The sequence below is a fragment of the Accipiter gentilis genome, chromosome 4 (assembly GCF_929443795.1).
Source record: "Accipiter gentilis chromosome 4, bAccGen1.1, whole genome shotgun sequence".
NCBI classification, from domain to species: Eukaryota; Metazoa; Chordata; class Aves; order Accipitriformes; family Accipitridae; genus Astur; species Astur gentilis.
In genome coordinates this window covers 43,399,945-43,414,930 of record NC_064883.1, presented here as the reverse complement: position 1 = coordinate 43,414,930, position 14,986 = coordinate 43,399,945, and the positions used below count along the sequence as shown (strand labels likewise).

General features: G+C 37.2%; 1 protein-coding gene across 3 annotated transcripts in view; it reads right to left on the bottom strand.

The window, feature by feature from the left end:
- MINDY4 (MINDY lysine 48 deubiquitinase 4) overlaps window positions 1-14,986 on the bottom strand; it is an 84,132-nt gene that overhangs the window by 13,475 nt on the left and 55,671 nt on the right. For all 3 annotated transcript variants that reach the window (XM_049798711.1, XM_049798713.1, XM_049798714.1), the window contains 3 exons: window positions 13,746-13,809; window positions 11,657-11,818; window positions 438-618 (listed from right to left, as the gene is read on the bottom strand). In XM_049798711.1, coding sequence (XP_049654668.1) covers window positions 438-618; window positions 11,657-11,818; window positions 13,746-13,809 — 407 coding nt within the window. The remainder of the gene's footprint in view (window positions 1-437; window positions 619-11,656; window positions 11,819-13,745; window positions 13,810-14,986) is intronic.

Here is a 14,986-nt window from a genome sequence, read left to right as displayed (position 1 = left end):
GCTTCCTCACCCTCTCTGCTCATTTTACTACAGGCATGTAGGGTTGAGGAACAGGAGACTTGCACCTTCTGCCTGTACAAATGATGTGAGATGTGAAGGAGAATGGGAGCGGTTAAATATGGTTTATAATCCTGGGAGCATGAATAGGCCAGATCACAATCTGTTCCTTGGAAACCAGTGTCACTGAAAGATATACCAGACTGTATGAAGTAGCACATGCTCACTTTTAACTCTTTCAAGAGCTTATTCTCAAAATTTTCTTGAGAAATGTAATTTCCAATTAATCACCAAAACTAATTATGGAAAACAGGAAACAGGCACACAAATAAACTTTAGTTCCTGAGACCACCATTGTTTGTATTATTGAACTCTTCTTTTTGATGTGATGCTGTTGCCACCACCAGAGATGAAATGCAGAGGTACTGAGTTGTACGTACCAACTGTTAACCGTATTTCTTCTTCCTGGTTGGCCAAGCCATCATAATAATATAGATCAAACCTCCGCTCTGTTTTCCAGTCACCTAGTAAATCCTTTTCCAAACAAAAAAGCACACTGAAGTGGCTTTCGCTGCATACCAACCAAATTGGATATTTAGGGGTCTTCAAGTAACAACCAACCTAAAAGAAAGATACAAAACATTAGAACATCACGAGGGGCAGGGGAAGAAATAATTCATTGTGGAAAACATGAGTTGTATAAGATCCTTTATTTATTATAGTCTACAAACATTATTGAAGGCTCATTATGTACTGCTGATGAAGCAGACCAGGATAGCTCTGGTAAATCATGGAACATATAAAGCAACTATTTGGCCCTGAGTTACAGGCAGGGAATTAAATCCTTACAGCAAAAAGATCGTATACCAGGTGATCAGAACCAAAAAGAACCCTGTCTTCTGCAATAACTATAAAACCACAGTGAGTTTAGATTAGGAATAATACACAAGATCAATGTGAGACTATGCTTTTATGCAACAGCACCTGGAAGCCAGGCAAGAGACTTCATAGGATCTCAGATGACATGAGACACCTCAGTGTGAGCAACTAAACTGACACCAAAATCTTTTCTTGGATTAAGAATATAATACATTCTTTTCACTTTAGCATGTTCTTCTAGCTTCACAGTCCAGATATGTAAAATATTTTTAGCTACTAGAAGAAAGCAATAACAGAAGCACTTGTTTTGATTCAGTGTTCTTAAAAATGAAATAGTCTCAGCTGAAAAAAACCAATTATTTCTTTAACAGATGCCTTTTCTAAGCCTTTGCCCTCCTTTAGAATGTTTGAAAAAACCTTCTTTATAAGTAACCAAAATATTCTGTATGAAATTGCATATAGATGATTTTCATACTCAAGATGCTTTAAACTAGAATACTCAAGAGCTTTAAACTAGAATTAGTGGGGGAAGGAGATACCAACAGGATTGCAGTAGGTAAGCCAAGAGCTGGTATGGCATCAACTCAGGGCCGCAATCCTAGTGGGAACATTCACACTGCTCCTGGGAGCATGGAGGGCTCAGGAGTGTATCTGATACATATAATAAAGATATAATAACATGCTTTAACTTGGTCAGCTCTGAAGTGGTCAGGCAGTTGAACTAGATGATTGTTGTAGGTCCCTTCCAACTGAAATAGTCTATTCCATTCTACTGATTTGAAGTATTGTTTTTAAATCTACCAGCTATTTAAAATGTGGGCTACTACAGCAATTCTTTGGATTTGTGAGTAATTTCTTTTATCTATATATGTATTCATTTATTGGTTTAATCAATTTTTTCTGCTGCTTCACCCCATAGTCTTTAAGGTTCAAGTTCAGTCCAGCAAAGGATTGAGACTAGTCTTATGTGTAGTAGCCTCACATATATATATTATTTCTCATGGAACTTCTGTTTTAAGGATTTCATACCTGGGGGAGTGTATCTATGGCTTTGAATCTTAATATATGGTGACATAAAATGAGTTATGGAAGTTTCCTGCATCCCCTGAGATCATTGAATATCTTGTATTTTCTTCACCTCACACTAATGTGTTCTGAGACAGATACCATCCTCCTATTGCATGCTGCTGCTTTAAAGCTGCAGTATCAGTTAATGATATTAGCCCCTTCAGTAGTAAGTAATACAGTAAAAATAGTGATTAGATTGCTTAATGTAACAAAGAAACCTTATTTCTTCCAGTTAAGATGTTGGTATTCAGCTACAACAGGTATTTTTTATTAGCTATATTCCTGTCATTGAAAGCTGTATTCTAAGTTCAAAATAATACTGTTTTTTTCCATCACTGAATTGTCGAGTTTTGTATCTTTGATAAATCACTCAGGGCAAATAAAAACCAAAATAAAACTTTTTACTTTCAGTGGAATGTTTCTAACTACAGCTCTGTTTATTATTTTTAGAGCAGACAGAATCACCACTGTGCAGGACGCTGTGTATAACCATTTCTATTTTATCCCCAGTTTTATGTATCCTTTGCTAAACAGATGTTGCACTCCTGGTATGCTACCAATCTGCAAAACAAGGAACAGCAGCCAAGTGTGCAAATATATGTGCATAGAAATACAAGATCAGTTTCTCTCTCCGTAATACAGACACATGGATCAAAGAAACTTTGCTAGTTCAGAGGCTCAGGTAGTTTAGAAGAGGTTTGCATAGTAATATGGTAAGTGATATAGTCTACAGAAATAATCTCTGTCTATTACTACCTTTACCTTTACCACTATGGGATTTAAATCATGCTTCAGCATATGCAGTAGGTGCCAGTGGAAACTGGAAGGCTTTTAATAGAAAAATTCTCATGCGTGTTTTCTAGATACAGATTAATGGATACAGCTTCTACAGTGCAGCCCTCAGTTCTTCACCTTGGGCACACAGGTGCAAATGTCATCTAATATACTGCTAAAAGGCAGAAGCCAAGATATATGCCAAGATATATGTAAGTAAAAATCTAAACAGCATCCTAAGTGATAAGGAGGGGGAGGGGGGTTATCACTGAGATTTAGAATTTGTATCTGAAGTGTTATATGAGTACAAAATCAATTATATTCCCCAATGAGAATTTCTTCTGATGTTAGATAAGAAGTCATTAGCTAATTAAGTAACTGTTCTCTGACTCATTACTTTGCTGGTATCTATTTAAAACAGCCTTTTATACAACAGTTTTGCTTTTTATGTAAATTCTTGGCTTAAAAGTAAAGAAATTTTTTTTTACAAGCTTACAAAACCACTCAGAACAGGAGTTATCAAGAAGGGAAATACGTAGATGCAACAGAAGATGGCAAATTAGAGGGATACGGATGAAAAGATTCAGTCTCACAAACATGCATATTTTAATATGCAGATAAATCAAAGCCAAAAAGGAACAGCCAGTCTTCTAAAAATGTGTTCTTCCTACATATGTCTGCTAAAGCAACTTCCAAGCTTCATCAAACAACATTTGACAAAACAAGATTAGAGAGATACAGAACTGTTTCAGAGCACACATCCACTCCAGTTCTTACTCACATGAACAGTCCTATTGAAGTCAGGACAAATTGTTCAGATGAGTAAGGTCTGTAGGAACATTTTCCAAATATGTAAAGTTTTCAATTACAGTGCTTGCAGAAGAAGGCAAGGGCATGAACTTTAAGACAATAAGGAGACTATAAAAACATTGCAGGTCAAATCCTCATCTCCCATAAAAAGGGAGAAGTTCTCATTTCACTTACATGCATTATACTAATTGAGGATTAGCTGCTGCCTTCAACATGAAGTTGTGTTCGGGTGGTTGGCTGGTCACTGGAGGTTTGCTTCTCCCCAAAACCACTGGCCACTCTGTCCCACTATCAGCACCTTCCAGGGGCTTCTGGCTCTCCAGATACCTCAGGTTATTCCTACACTCCAGCTTTAAGGTCAAGCAGCAGGGAATGGTTTTTATCCATAAGACTAAAATTTCTTCCTCTCCCCAAACACGTTACTTTGTCTAGACTTCCTATAAGGAACTTCCCTCTCCTATAGCATTCCCCAAAACATGTCTAGATTTTTTTCTACAAAATATAATATGGAACCATGCTCCTCATTGCGAGGATTCCTTTGCCTGCTTCTTCAAGCATGAACTGTTGAGTGGTCTAAAAGCCCTCATTTAACTGCTCCACCTGCTGAGTGGTGAGTGCTTCTTCAATTGGCTGGCCAGGTTGGTTGGTGGTACTGATCCTGGAATGTAACAGGAGCTTGAAGCAGGACAGGGAAGAACAAGCAGGAACACCCAGTGTTCTGACTTCTCAGTGCCTGCTGTTGTATGCTGCCCTGTGAGTGTAACGCTGGCTCTGACTTCCAAAGGCAAATCACAGATATGTGACTTGAATCTACTTTATTAAATATTATTATTTGTGTTAAGGGCTGTATTTCTACTTTGCCAAACATAAAAATAATCCTTTTTTTTTTTTGCTATGCAGTAATAATGCATTACTATTCAAATATTTGTTTTCAAAGATGCTCATTAATCTTCTTCAGGAAAATAAAAAATATAAGGCAGCAAGGATGAATTAGGTGTCCTTTCATGCTGCATGTTTTCAATTCCTATGGAGACTTCGCTAACCCTAATCCTCTGCTTTACAAATCGCATAAGAATGCTCATAAATTTCAGGGACACAATTCTCATCTTTGGAAAATGTCAACCTTTCAAAAGCAAGCACCTTCAAAGGGCTCATTTTCAACACTACGGGTGGTCTTTTTCCACATCTGACTTTACTGTGTATTCACACAATAGTGAAATTAAATCTACAGAAAAATATTTATTACTGGAGAATTATTCCAATGTATCTGCCAGAATGAGTGTATGGTACTTACCATTCAGTTTTTATTTGCTCATTGAACAAGGCTATCTTTTTCCACATTTATACCAAAAGAAATAAACAAGAAATATAACCAAGATTCTGTGTTTCTTGGACTCTATTACACAATTTACCTTGAACAAAAACAAACATCAGGTTATCACTCCTGTGCAGTGGCCATGATTCAAAGAAGAGAAGATGATATCAAAACCAAGGGGGCTCACTGGCTATGGCTAATGTGAAGGCATTTTTCTCCAGGAGTTTTGTTATAACTTAATATAATTTCACTTCCTTGCTTGTTGGACTTTATTTATTCCCCCCCCCCCCCAATTAAAATTATATTTAGTCATTTCTTACTTTATATCTGTTTGCCTGAATACAAGTGTTATAGATGCTTATTTTCCAAAGTAATCATACAGTGCAGTACTGAGACACATGTAATTCCACAAAGGTCTGGGTTCTGTCAAACTGAGAAATTGCTAATTGTACTGAATCCAATAGGACTGATAGACAAAAGGATAATTACACAAGCTTTCACAGTTACAGGCCATAGCCTGTTGTTTGTTCTGTCATTTTTTCCCAGCATTGCAATGACATTTACTGAATTATATTAAACAATGTTCCAACAGTGTTAAGTGTCAATGGTATAAAAATGGATACCCTTGCAACAGCCCTTGAGTGATCAAGAATACCACTAACTCAGTTCACCTATTGCACCAGCACTATTAAAACACCAGGCCGGCCACATTACTATTATATTTGCATATAGTTAAGGGTCACTGTGAGGGTAAAGTTATTGCCATTGATACGTACTTGATTTCAATCAGATTAAGAAAAATAAAATTAATGTTCACAAGATATGACATTCAGAGTATGCATAATTTATTGACTATGCCAGGTTAGGCAGAAATTGAAGAGGTTTTAGCCAGATATTTATAAATTGTAGTAGAAAACACTACTGCCATGTGGGAGCCCTTCATAATTTCTCTGTAGCTTTGAATCCTTTTTTGTTTTAGAAAAGGAAATCTTTCTGAGAATGAACTGCAGGGAAAAAGGGCAACATTAATGAAGAAGAATAGAAAGAGATGTGTGTTCAATCCCAGGACTACCAAACCAAAGACTTCTAGAAAGCACTGGCTTTTGCCTAAAGTTCTCTTTTGTGGCCACAACATAAAAGAAGATAGCAGTTGTGGTAAGGCAAATAGTTGCCAGGTAGCCTCAGGATCTTTCCCTTATCTTTGTCCCATTCTGCTGTTTTTCTGGTCTGTCCCATCAAGTGAAGAAAAGTTGTGGGAGCTTCAGACCCTCACTCAGACTTCAGCACTTTGCCATTCCCTCAATACACATGAAGGAGTTTATAATCCATTTCAGTAAGTTACTTCACCGTAATGACAAAGAGAGGTCAAGATTCAGTCCATTTAACTCTTCACCATCTATTTCTAGTCCCTCTAACTTAGGCTAGCCCCTAGGCTTTGGCTGTCTGTAAAATCAAACAAGGAAGAGATGGGTATTGTCAGAAATTTAGACCCCCTCTGTTCATCAGCTATAAAGGGAGTTGGCCTGACTCTTACCTGAAGAATTTTCAGCCTCTAAAGGCCCTAACGTTAGATAGGATAAATCCAGATCCAAATGCGGGTATTTATAATCTAGAGAGACATGTGGAAAATATTTGACTTATCATTTTCTTTTTTGTCTGTTTGCAAAGCATGCAGATCTGTCTTAAAAATGTGGGGTTTGTTACTCTTATTGTCTTAAATAAAAACTCTGTGATTCTATTTTATTGGAAGGATGTTGACAAGAAATCAATGCTAATATCCCAGCAACAGTGACTGGCCACTGGGAAAATAACTGTCCATGGATAAGTAGGACAATAGGACTTCATTAAAGAAAATTTCAGTTCCAGGCTAGAAAGGGAGATGTAAAAACAAAGAATGAAGAAAAGACTTTTTAACTGGCTGATGCTTTGTCACCCTTATTTCAGTCAAACGTGTATGTATCACGTGTTTTTGCCCACAGTGGTGCTCACAAATGTCTTACATAAATAGCAGGGTCCCTTGCTGAATGCATCTAGGCGGCACAGTATCTACCACATACCCATTACTGAAAAATAAGTGGAAAATTAAAACCAACCATCAGTTTCCATTTTGCACATGCATATTTTTGTTGTTGGTTTCTTAAACAAGATGGTTAAAAACATCTTTCTAAACCTCCCCCTCTGCAACCCCACCAATGACCTGGCTTGAATCCAGTCCATCGGACTGAGAAAGGCGCCTGTTTAGCAGACATATTTCCCAGCGAAGAAGGTTATAAGAAGGACGTTCCACAGGGCAAATAAACAGGTGAGGTGCCAGAAGACAGAGCATGTGTGCTGAATTTAATAATTCAAGTAGGTCTTGTTATAGCACAGAGTGTGCTGGTTTCATCAAAAGGACCAAAGATAATAATTCCCATCTGTGGAATTTTAATGAATAGATTCTGTTTATTTACATTGCTCTCTCTTTTTGAAAAGAAATAGGAAAAATGAGCATAACCTTTTTGTCAATGCCACATTCTCTGTTCATTTTCAGAAATGCAAAAACTAAAAAGCATCAGTCTCGAAATGCTGACAGCTCAGGCAGAGACTTGGACATGTCATGAATCAGAGTAGGGTGAGTTTGGGAGGTCAGATGATAGGAGGTTTAACTACAGTAGCAAGACAGGTTAAAAGCAGCAGAGACTCAGTGAAGACAAAGAAGAATCAGAGGCAAGGTTCAAAAGAGACAAGTAACCTTGAATACCTTCATTATTTCGTGTATAACAGCACATACCTAAAGTGGTTTCAAAAAGCATTTCAGAAGGATGGACAAATTCATCAGCCGGTATCATACTAACTTTAGAATGAAAGATTCAGAAGGCCTGTACTCTCTTACCAGTTCAGCCACCAGCTTACTGGATGACTTATTGGGATAAGCACTTTGACTTTTGTTCGTCTGTTCCCTCCCCATAAAATGGTAATGATACTTGCCTCTTTTGCAAAGCACAGATCTATTCATAGGAAATGATGCATAAATGCTAGATATTAGTATTTTTATTGTTATTATTAATGATAGTAGTAGTATCTTTTAATTTTTTCAGATGAGAATGCAGATTATCTTTCCCTTTTGTTGCTTTTAGTCCCTTAAATGATCTGGTATAAATAAGAAGAGCATCTGTTTCCATCTGTTTCTACTTTTAATGTCACAATAAGTTTTGAAAAGAGCATTTCATCATTCAAAGTTTTTTCACCTGCAATTTCAATGTGGCATTTAGGCCAAAGACTCTGACCCAAATGCAGGGACTTTCTCACTCATGACTTCTATACTTGGCCCTACCCACTTCTGTGCCTCACCCCTTTCTCTGAGGTCTTGTCCCAGCTGCAGAAACGACTCAGCTTCCCTGAGACTACTGCTAAACTGCTGCATGCTGCAGCCCAGCAAACAGAGGAAAACCTGCATCAATTTTATATGGACTGACCAGATTTTGGAAATGTTTCTATTGCTTTAAGAGCTCTAAAGAAATCCCAGGAAACCTAAAATCTGAATTTAGGTTTCTTAGTTAAATGTGTAAGATCAGATGGAATTAATATAGCTTAAACATGGGCTTAGCACAAAGAAAAGAAATCCAAAGATGTGTAACTTGCCTACCAAAAAGTGATAGAATTGGACTTCTAGCCTTTTTGCATTAAAATACGGAATCTCACTATGAAACTAAATGTCTGCATATGAAATAGATTGAATGAATCCATCTGTCATTGCGAAACAATTTTCAGCAAGTAATTACATTACAAAAAATATACTGAGTATGGTGATATATTAGGACTAAGAGTGATGATTGGACATTAACAATTCCAGACAAATTACATGAAACACACATTTTTCTAATCAGTAAAGATAACACATTCGGCATGATCCAGTGAAAGAGATTAATGGATCAGTAACAGAGGGATTCTTCAGGCAATCACTGGAGAAAAAAGGACTGATCATTTTGTTTTGTTTTGCTGTTGTTGAAGTTTGACAGCAGGATTAATTCAGTTCTCATGCCCTCATGATATTTTCAACTTAGAAGCCATGCCGAGGAAATTGTGTATTATATACAAATACTCCACATATTAGAAAAGGGAGATAAAATGGTATAGAAATCTTTCTCTGTGTGGATATACTGCATCTAGCCTGGAATCTTGCATATCTTTTCCTAAATGCATTGGTAATTTGGAAGAAGTCTAGAGTAGGGCAATAAAAATAAGCTTTGGACAGGATGCACTGATGAAAAAGGGAGGAACTGTTACATCAGCTTGCAAATGTCTACCGGATGAGGATGAATTGTTTAGGGGTCAGGCTGGATTAGAAATAAGAATGATAATCAGAGGAAACTAAGTAAATGAACAGTCAGATTTAATATTAGAATATCCAAAGCACAAGCTGTGTAGTAGATATTAAAATATTCACATTCTCAGGTACCTGCAAATCTGTATTTGCAATTCCTCATATTTTAAAGCAGAGACATGTGAGGAAAAAGGTAAGATCACAGTTATATGCACTATGATCAACTAATAAATGGTCAACTGAACAAAAAGGCAGGAACTTCATGGATTCAGATTTTTAAATGAACGTCTACTATATAACAGGACATAAAAATATCCTGATTTATCCCCTGAGAGATTGACTGGATATGACCTAAAGGGAGTTTTCCAACTCTAATGTCTATGATTCATCATATATCATGCTCAGGATTTTCTTACTCCTGGAAACAAAAAAAAAAAAACAACCAAAAATGACAGTCCTTTTCCATTACTGGTTTCAGTTACCATCCTCATAGCCACAATGTAATTGGATGTTGAATCCACTTACCGAAACACCGAGAGGAAGAAAAGAGTCACTTTGAATGACAGGCAAATGCTATTCTCAGTTCCACTACTGCAAAGTATCAGTGACATTTCTTTTTTCTAAATTGTTCTAAACGTATATCTTTGTAACAGAAAGCAGAATCTGGCACCTCATGCTGAAGCCACAGTGAAGACTCCCAGACTTGAGGCCAAAGTCCACCAGAATCTGACTTTTGTCCTAGTCCGAAGGCAGGCATTGCAGCATGCACTGAGACATATGAACTGAAATGTAGAGCAGTCGCAGATGTTCTTAATAAAAAGCAGGACAATTTGCATCAGATGCTTAACTAGCGTAGACAGAAAAAAAAGGAAACTACATCTACTGGAGTTTCTGTAACTGATTAAGACTCACTGGCTTGGAAAACAGATCACTGCTCATAAGTCCAGCTCCCATGGAAGAGCACAGTAGTAGAAGAAACAGACTCCCTCCACGATGTAATTTGCAGAATAAGTGGAAGACGGTGTCAGATTCTCTGGGTAACTTTTTATTTTATTTTTAGAGGGCAGATGGGAAAGAAATAGCTCTTACCTGCGCTGACCTCACTTACCATTTTGCTACTTAGAAGTCATTTTCCTCACTAGAGAATGGAAAAAATGCTACAGTGATGCATAACAATTTTTTGAGGTTTTAAATGTTACATTGTTTATAGAAAAGGACAAGGAGCTTGAACTAGACACAGAAGCTAATTTATTTTTAGTCCAAATTGTTCTGAACTAATCTGATTTTGATACACTGATATGCTGTCTGCACTGAATTTAAGCCTCATTATAATCTTGTGAATAATGTAAAGGATTGTGTTAATCAAAAATAGTAAAAATTATAATTTGTCAGTAGTAGGAAAATGTAACTGACTTTAGCCATATGGGAAACAGTTAGAACTAAGCTTTGTTTTCAGTCACACATTTATATTAGATAAGTACAAACAAATTCCTTGCTAATGAATTCAAATTTTTATAGAGGAAAATTCAGATGGGACTGTTACAATTATCTAATCTAGCATCTAACACAAGCAAGAGAATTTCAGATAATATCTTTGCATCAAACACAAGATTCTCTGTTTAAGATAGAACATCTTCCTAAAGATGTCCATCTTGACAACACTGTCTGTTGATGGAGAACCAGTGAAATCCTTATAAAAGTTTTTCCAAAGGTAAATTAATCGCTGTCACATCTTTGAAATTTTTAATCTATCTTTTAATTTTCATGATGACTACAATTAAAATACTAATTTCAAAGACCTGTTAAAGGGAACATTCCCATTATATTGACAGCTATTTTAATTGTTTATGGGTTTTTTTACTGCTAATACAATATGACCAGATACAGCATGGAGTAGAGGATTCAATCAATCTGGCTTCCCATCACGTGGGAACTCATGGAAAACTGAATACTTAGGGTGAGTTTCAGCTCCAGATTCAGTTGCTTACATAAACATGACGAAGATATAGGTGTCCACATGTGAGCTGGGCCTCTCAACTACACTATAATCAGTGGAGAGCTAGTGAATACAGTCAGAGGAACTTGTTCAGATCAGCCTAGAGTACCCAATAATTATGTTTAGTCAGCTGATCAGCTTTAAACTCCACAGACTTCACTGAGCACGTCCTAGTTCACGTATACAGATCTATACAGCAGCCACTTAAATAGAAGTGTGTTAGTCCATAAGTGGACTCCCATTTCAGGAGATCAGTTAGAAATTATACAGGCATGTAAGATTTGAGATGTTGTGGACTACCCACGTCATTCACCAAGGGGTGGCAGTTGTGACACAGAACCTGCATCCAGAAGAGAGACCATGCCCTGCCTTGGGGCATCTAAAGGAGTGCTAGATGCCTCTGCGTGAGCAACTGAGTCAAGCCCATGATTTCTTAGCTGCTATACTCACTCCAACCCAATTTTAACTTTCATTGTTTCCTTTTTAATTAAAATCAGAAGAATGGAAAGCATACCTGACAAACATCATAGTGCTCGAAGAGAGACAGCAAACCAATATCACTGCGGCTTGTGATACCTTTCAATATTGTGATATTGCCATTTCCAGAGTCCAGCTCTATCACATTGTTGAAAACATTGGACACAGCTTTGCCAGTCAAAAGCAAGTTCACCAACTCCTGTTTGTGACATGTTTAAAAAAAAACCCAAACAAACAGTAGTTAAACATCTTGTCTCTACCAGACATCAGTACAAGATTGATTCAGGACTGATAAACTGACACATGTACCAGACCCTTAATTTATGTGGTGGCTTTAAGTTTAGGGTTAGGGTTAGTATTAGGATTGCTTATAAAAATTTTTCCAGATATTTTGAGGAAAGTCTACTCCCAAAGTAAAATGAGGAAATATTAATGGAGTTTTCGATGTTCATCCTTCCAAACTGCTGATAACCCATTTACACTGACATTCAACTCTCAACCTTCTCACATTAGTGTTGGGGTTTTTTTGAATTAAAACATTTTGGTGTCCCTTTTTCTCTACAATGAAAGCTACAGCATGAATGATAGAAATTAAAAGCCTGTACAGTACTATCTGATATTTCTGCATGTGCTTAGTGATTTATTTCGTATGTTGGATGAGATCTGTTAAAAGATTTTTTTTTCATCACTGATTATTTCTGGATGAACTTAAGCCTCATTCAGTAAGACATTCACCTATATGGCTTCACATCTGGTCCATATCACTAATATACTCACACTTTGTATAGCAGATTGTTGATTATTTTGTCTCCAATTGAACTAGAAGTATGGGTGTGTCAGGGGCTAAATACAAGTGAGAAGTTGTGTGTGTGTGTGCATGTGCGCATGTGAGTGTGTGTAAAGTACAAGGAACAGAGACACTAGACATTTTGTTTAGCTTAAGAACTCACAAGGGCCAGCTAGAATGTAACAGCACATAGCAATATCTAGCAGCAGACTGTGCTACAGCAATGAATCAGCTAACTATTAATAAATAACATATGTCAAGAAACATGAGGGGAAATAACAAGAAGAAAGCTTCCAGAAAAAATATTCCAAATTACCATGCGTGAAGACATGAATAACAGTGGTATTGCCAGTTTGGACTTGACGTATGATTTTAAAAATACTGCACACATTTATAGCCCCATGTTTCTCCTGAAGGGCTCTCCAAAGTTTATAGGTTCTTACTGATGTTTTTAGGAGTTCTAATCCACCAGTGATGTTCCACCACCTTCCTGAGGAATCACCATGTAACCACAGTATAAAAGTCTTCTAGCAACAGTACCAGAGAATAAGATGAAGCTTGCCTTTTGCAGCCAAAATGGCAGTACATTTAATGGCTGTGGACCATATTCAGACCACACAACTGCCTACGTCGCAACTTTGGGGGAATCCATGTCCCAGAATTCTGGGATATACATTCCACCTACATGTCCAAGGCAAAGCGTTTCCAACTGAGTGGATGCCTCTGCAGGCCTAGAGCCAGCCAGCGGGAGACATTTGGTACAGGACATGAGCTGGAGTTTAGACTACATACAGTTGTGGTCTTAAGTGTCAGACAGCAATTCAGACTGCTTATTTTCAAGCACCACATGTCTTTTAGACATGTATTTAATAAATCAGTGTCTCCAGTTTGAAGCACCAGTTAGCTTAAGTCAGCATCAGCTCAGTTAGCTGGGCAGTGATTGTTTACAGAGGAGCTGTACAATTGCACATGCAACTTCAGTCACCTTTCTGAAATGGCACGGAGAAAACTCAGCTTGCAGTCTCAGCAGTATCTCAGCACCAAAATCAACTAAGGAGTTCAAAAGAGGCAGATGAGAGGAGTATGAGCACGTGCACACATAGGTACAGACACACACAGAGCAGAAAAATAGGCCAAAAAGCAGAGGCTCTGAAAGCAAAGACAACAACATGCCAAAACACAAGGAAAAAAGAATAAAGGATGAAGGTGCTTGACGTTATGGGGAAAAAGGAAAACCTTAAGGAACTTAAAATAAGAAATGCCATCTCTTCACAGAAGTCAGTTCACAGCTCTGCATGCAGAAGCATATCACATCCCCAAGACTGCACACTTAACTTACCTGAGTACAATAGCCATGGCTGCCAATCAATCGGTTTGTAAGTACATCAAAATCATTGCGCACCCTGAAAAGGAGTGGACGATATTTAAATACAATTGCTTTTTTTCACTAGACTTAACGTCTAAATCTTGGGGAACAAACCCCAAACTTTTTCCCAACCATAAATATACCTCTAGATTTTTAAATTCTTTCAAGGTCATTTTTGCATGGGGGAAAAAAGTGTATAGATCAACTAAACCTGTGGCAAGCAAAAGTTTGTTAGAGCTAGAATAAAGAAGATAGTTGTATAGGAGAAAAGCCATTGTCACCACTAGTTAGAACTTTAGAAATTAGAACTAGTGGACCACTTGTCTTACAGAATTAGAGAATCACAGACTGGCTGAGGTTGGATGGGACTTCTGGAGGTCACCTTGTCCAACCCCACCACTCAAGCAGGGCCACCTAGAGCCAGTTGCCCAGGACCATGTCTAGATAAGTTTTTTAATATGTCTAATGAGGTAGACTCCACAACCTACCTGGGCAACCTATTCCAATACTCAGATAAGATGTTCTTACAAATGCATGTATTTGTTATGCCTATCAACAGTACTTGGAATATACCCACAAACTGAAGATGACCCTTCTCCTATTTTATATCAAAGAGAAAAGTCCATGAAATTGCACTATGGATAATTATGGCATAATATCTCCCCAAACCAAATTCCCTCTCCCATACTCCTGAAATGACTGAATTAGTGATTGGTTGATGACCTAATAAATAAGATTGTAACCGTGATCATTTTTATCCTGCAGATAAAATGTAATTGCAAACATTATTTTATACATAAATAAATGTCTAATCTAGTTTTGAGAAAAAAAAGTGTACTATATTCTGGGACAGCTATGGCAATAAACTCCACCAATTAATTCTATGGTTCCTAAAAAAGCTATTTCCTATCAGTATAAAATATGTCGATCTCAACTGTTTTGGCTACATCCTTATTTTGATATTGTTACAAAGGTAAAGAGAATGCCTGAATGATCATCAATTAAAACTTAGTTATTCTACATACACCTGGCCTTCTCACTCTCATTTGACTTGTAAAATCTTCTATGCACCCAATTACTCATGTTTTCTGGCAATTAGCACAATTATTTAAAAAAAAAAAAAAACACAAAAGATTTTGGTTTTGATAAAGTAGGAGTTGAATAGATGTGGTTGGAGTAGAGCTAGCTAGAGATTTCCCTTCAACGTTGCTAGA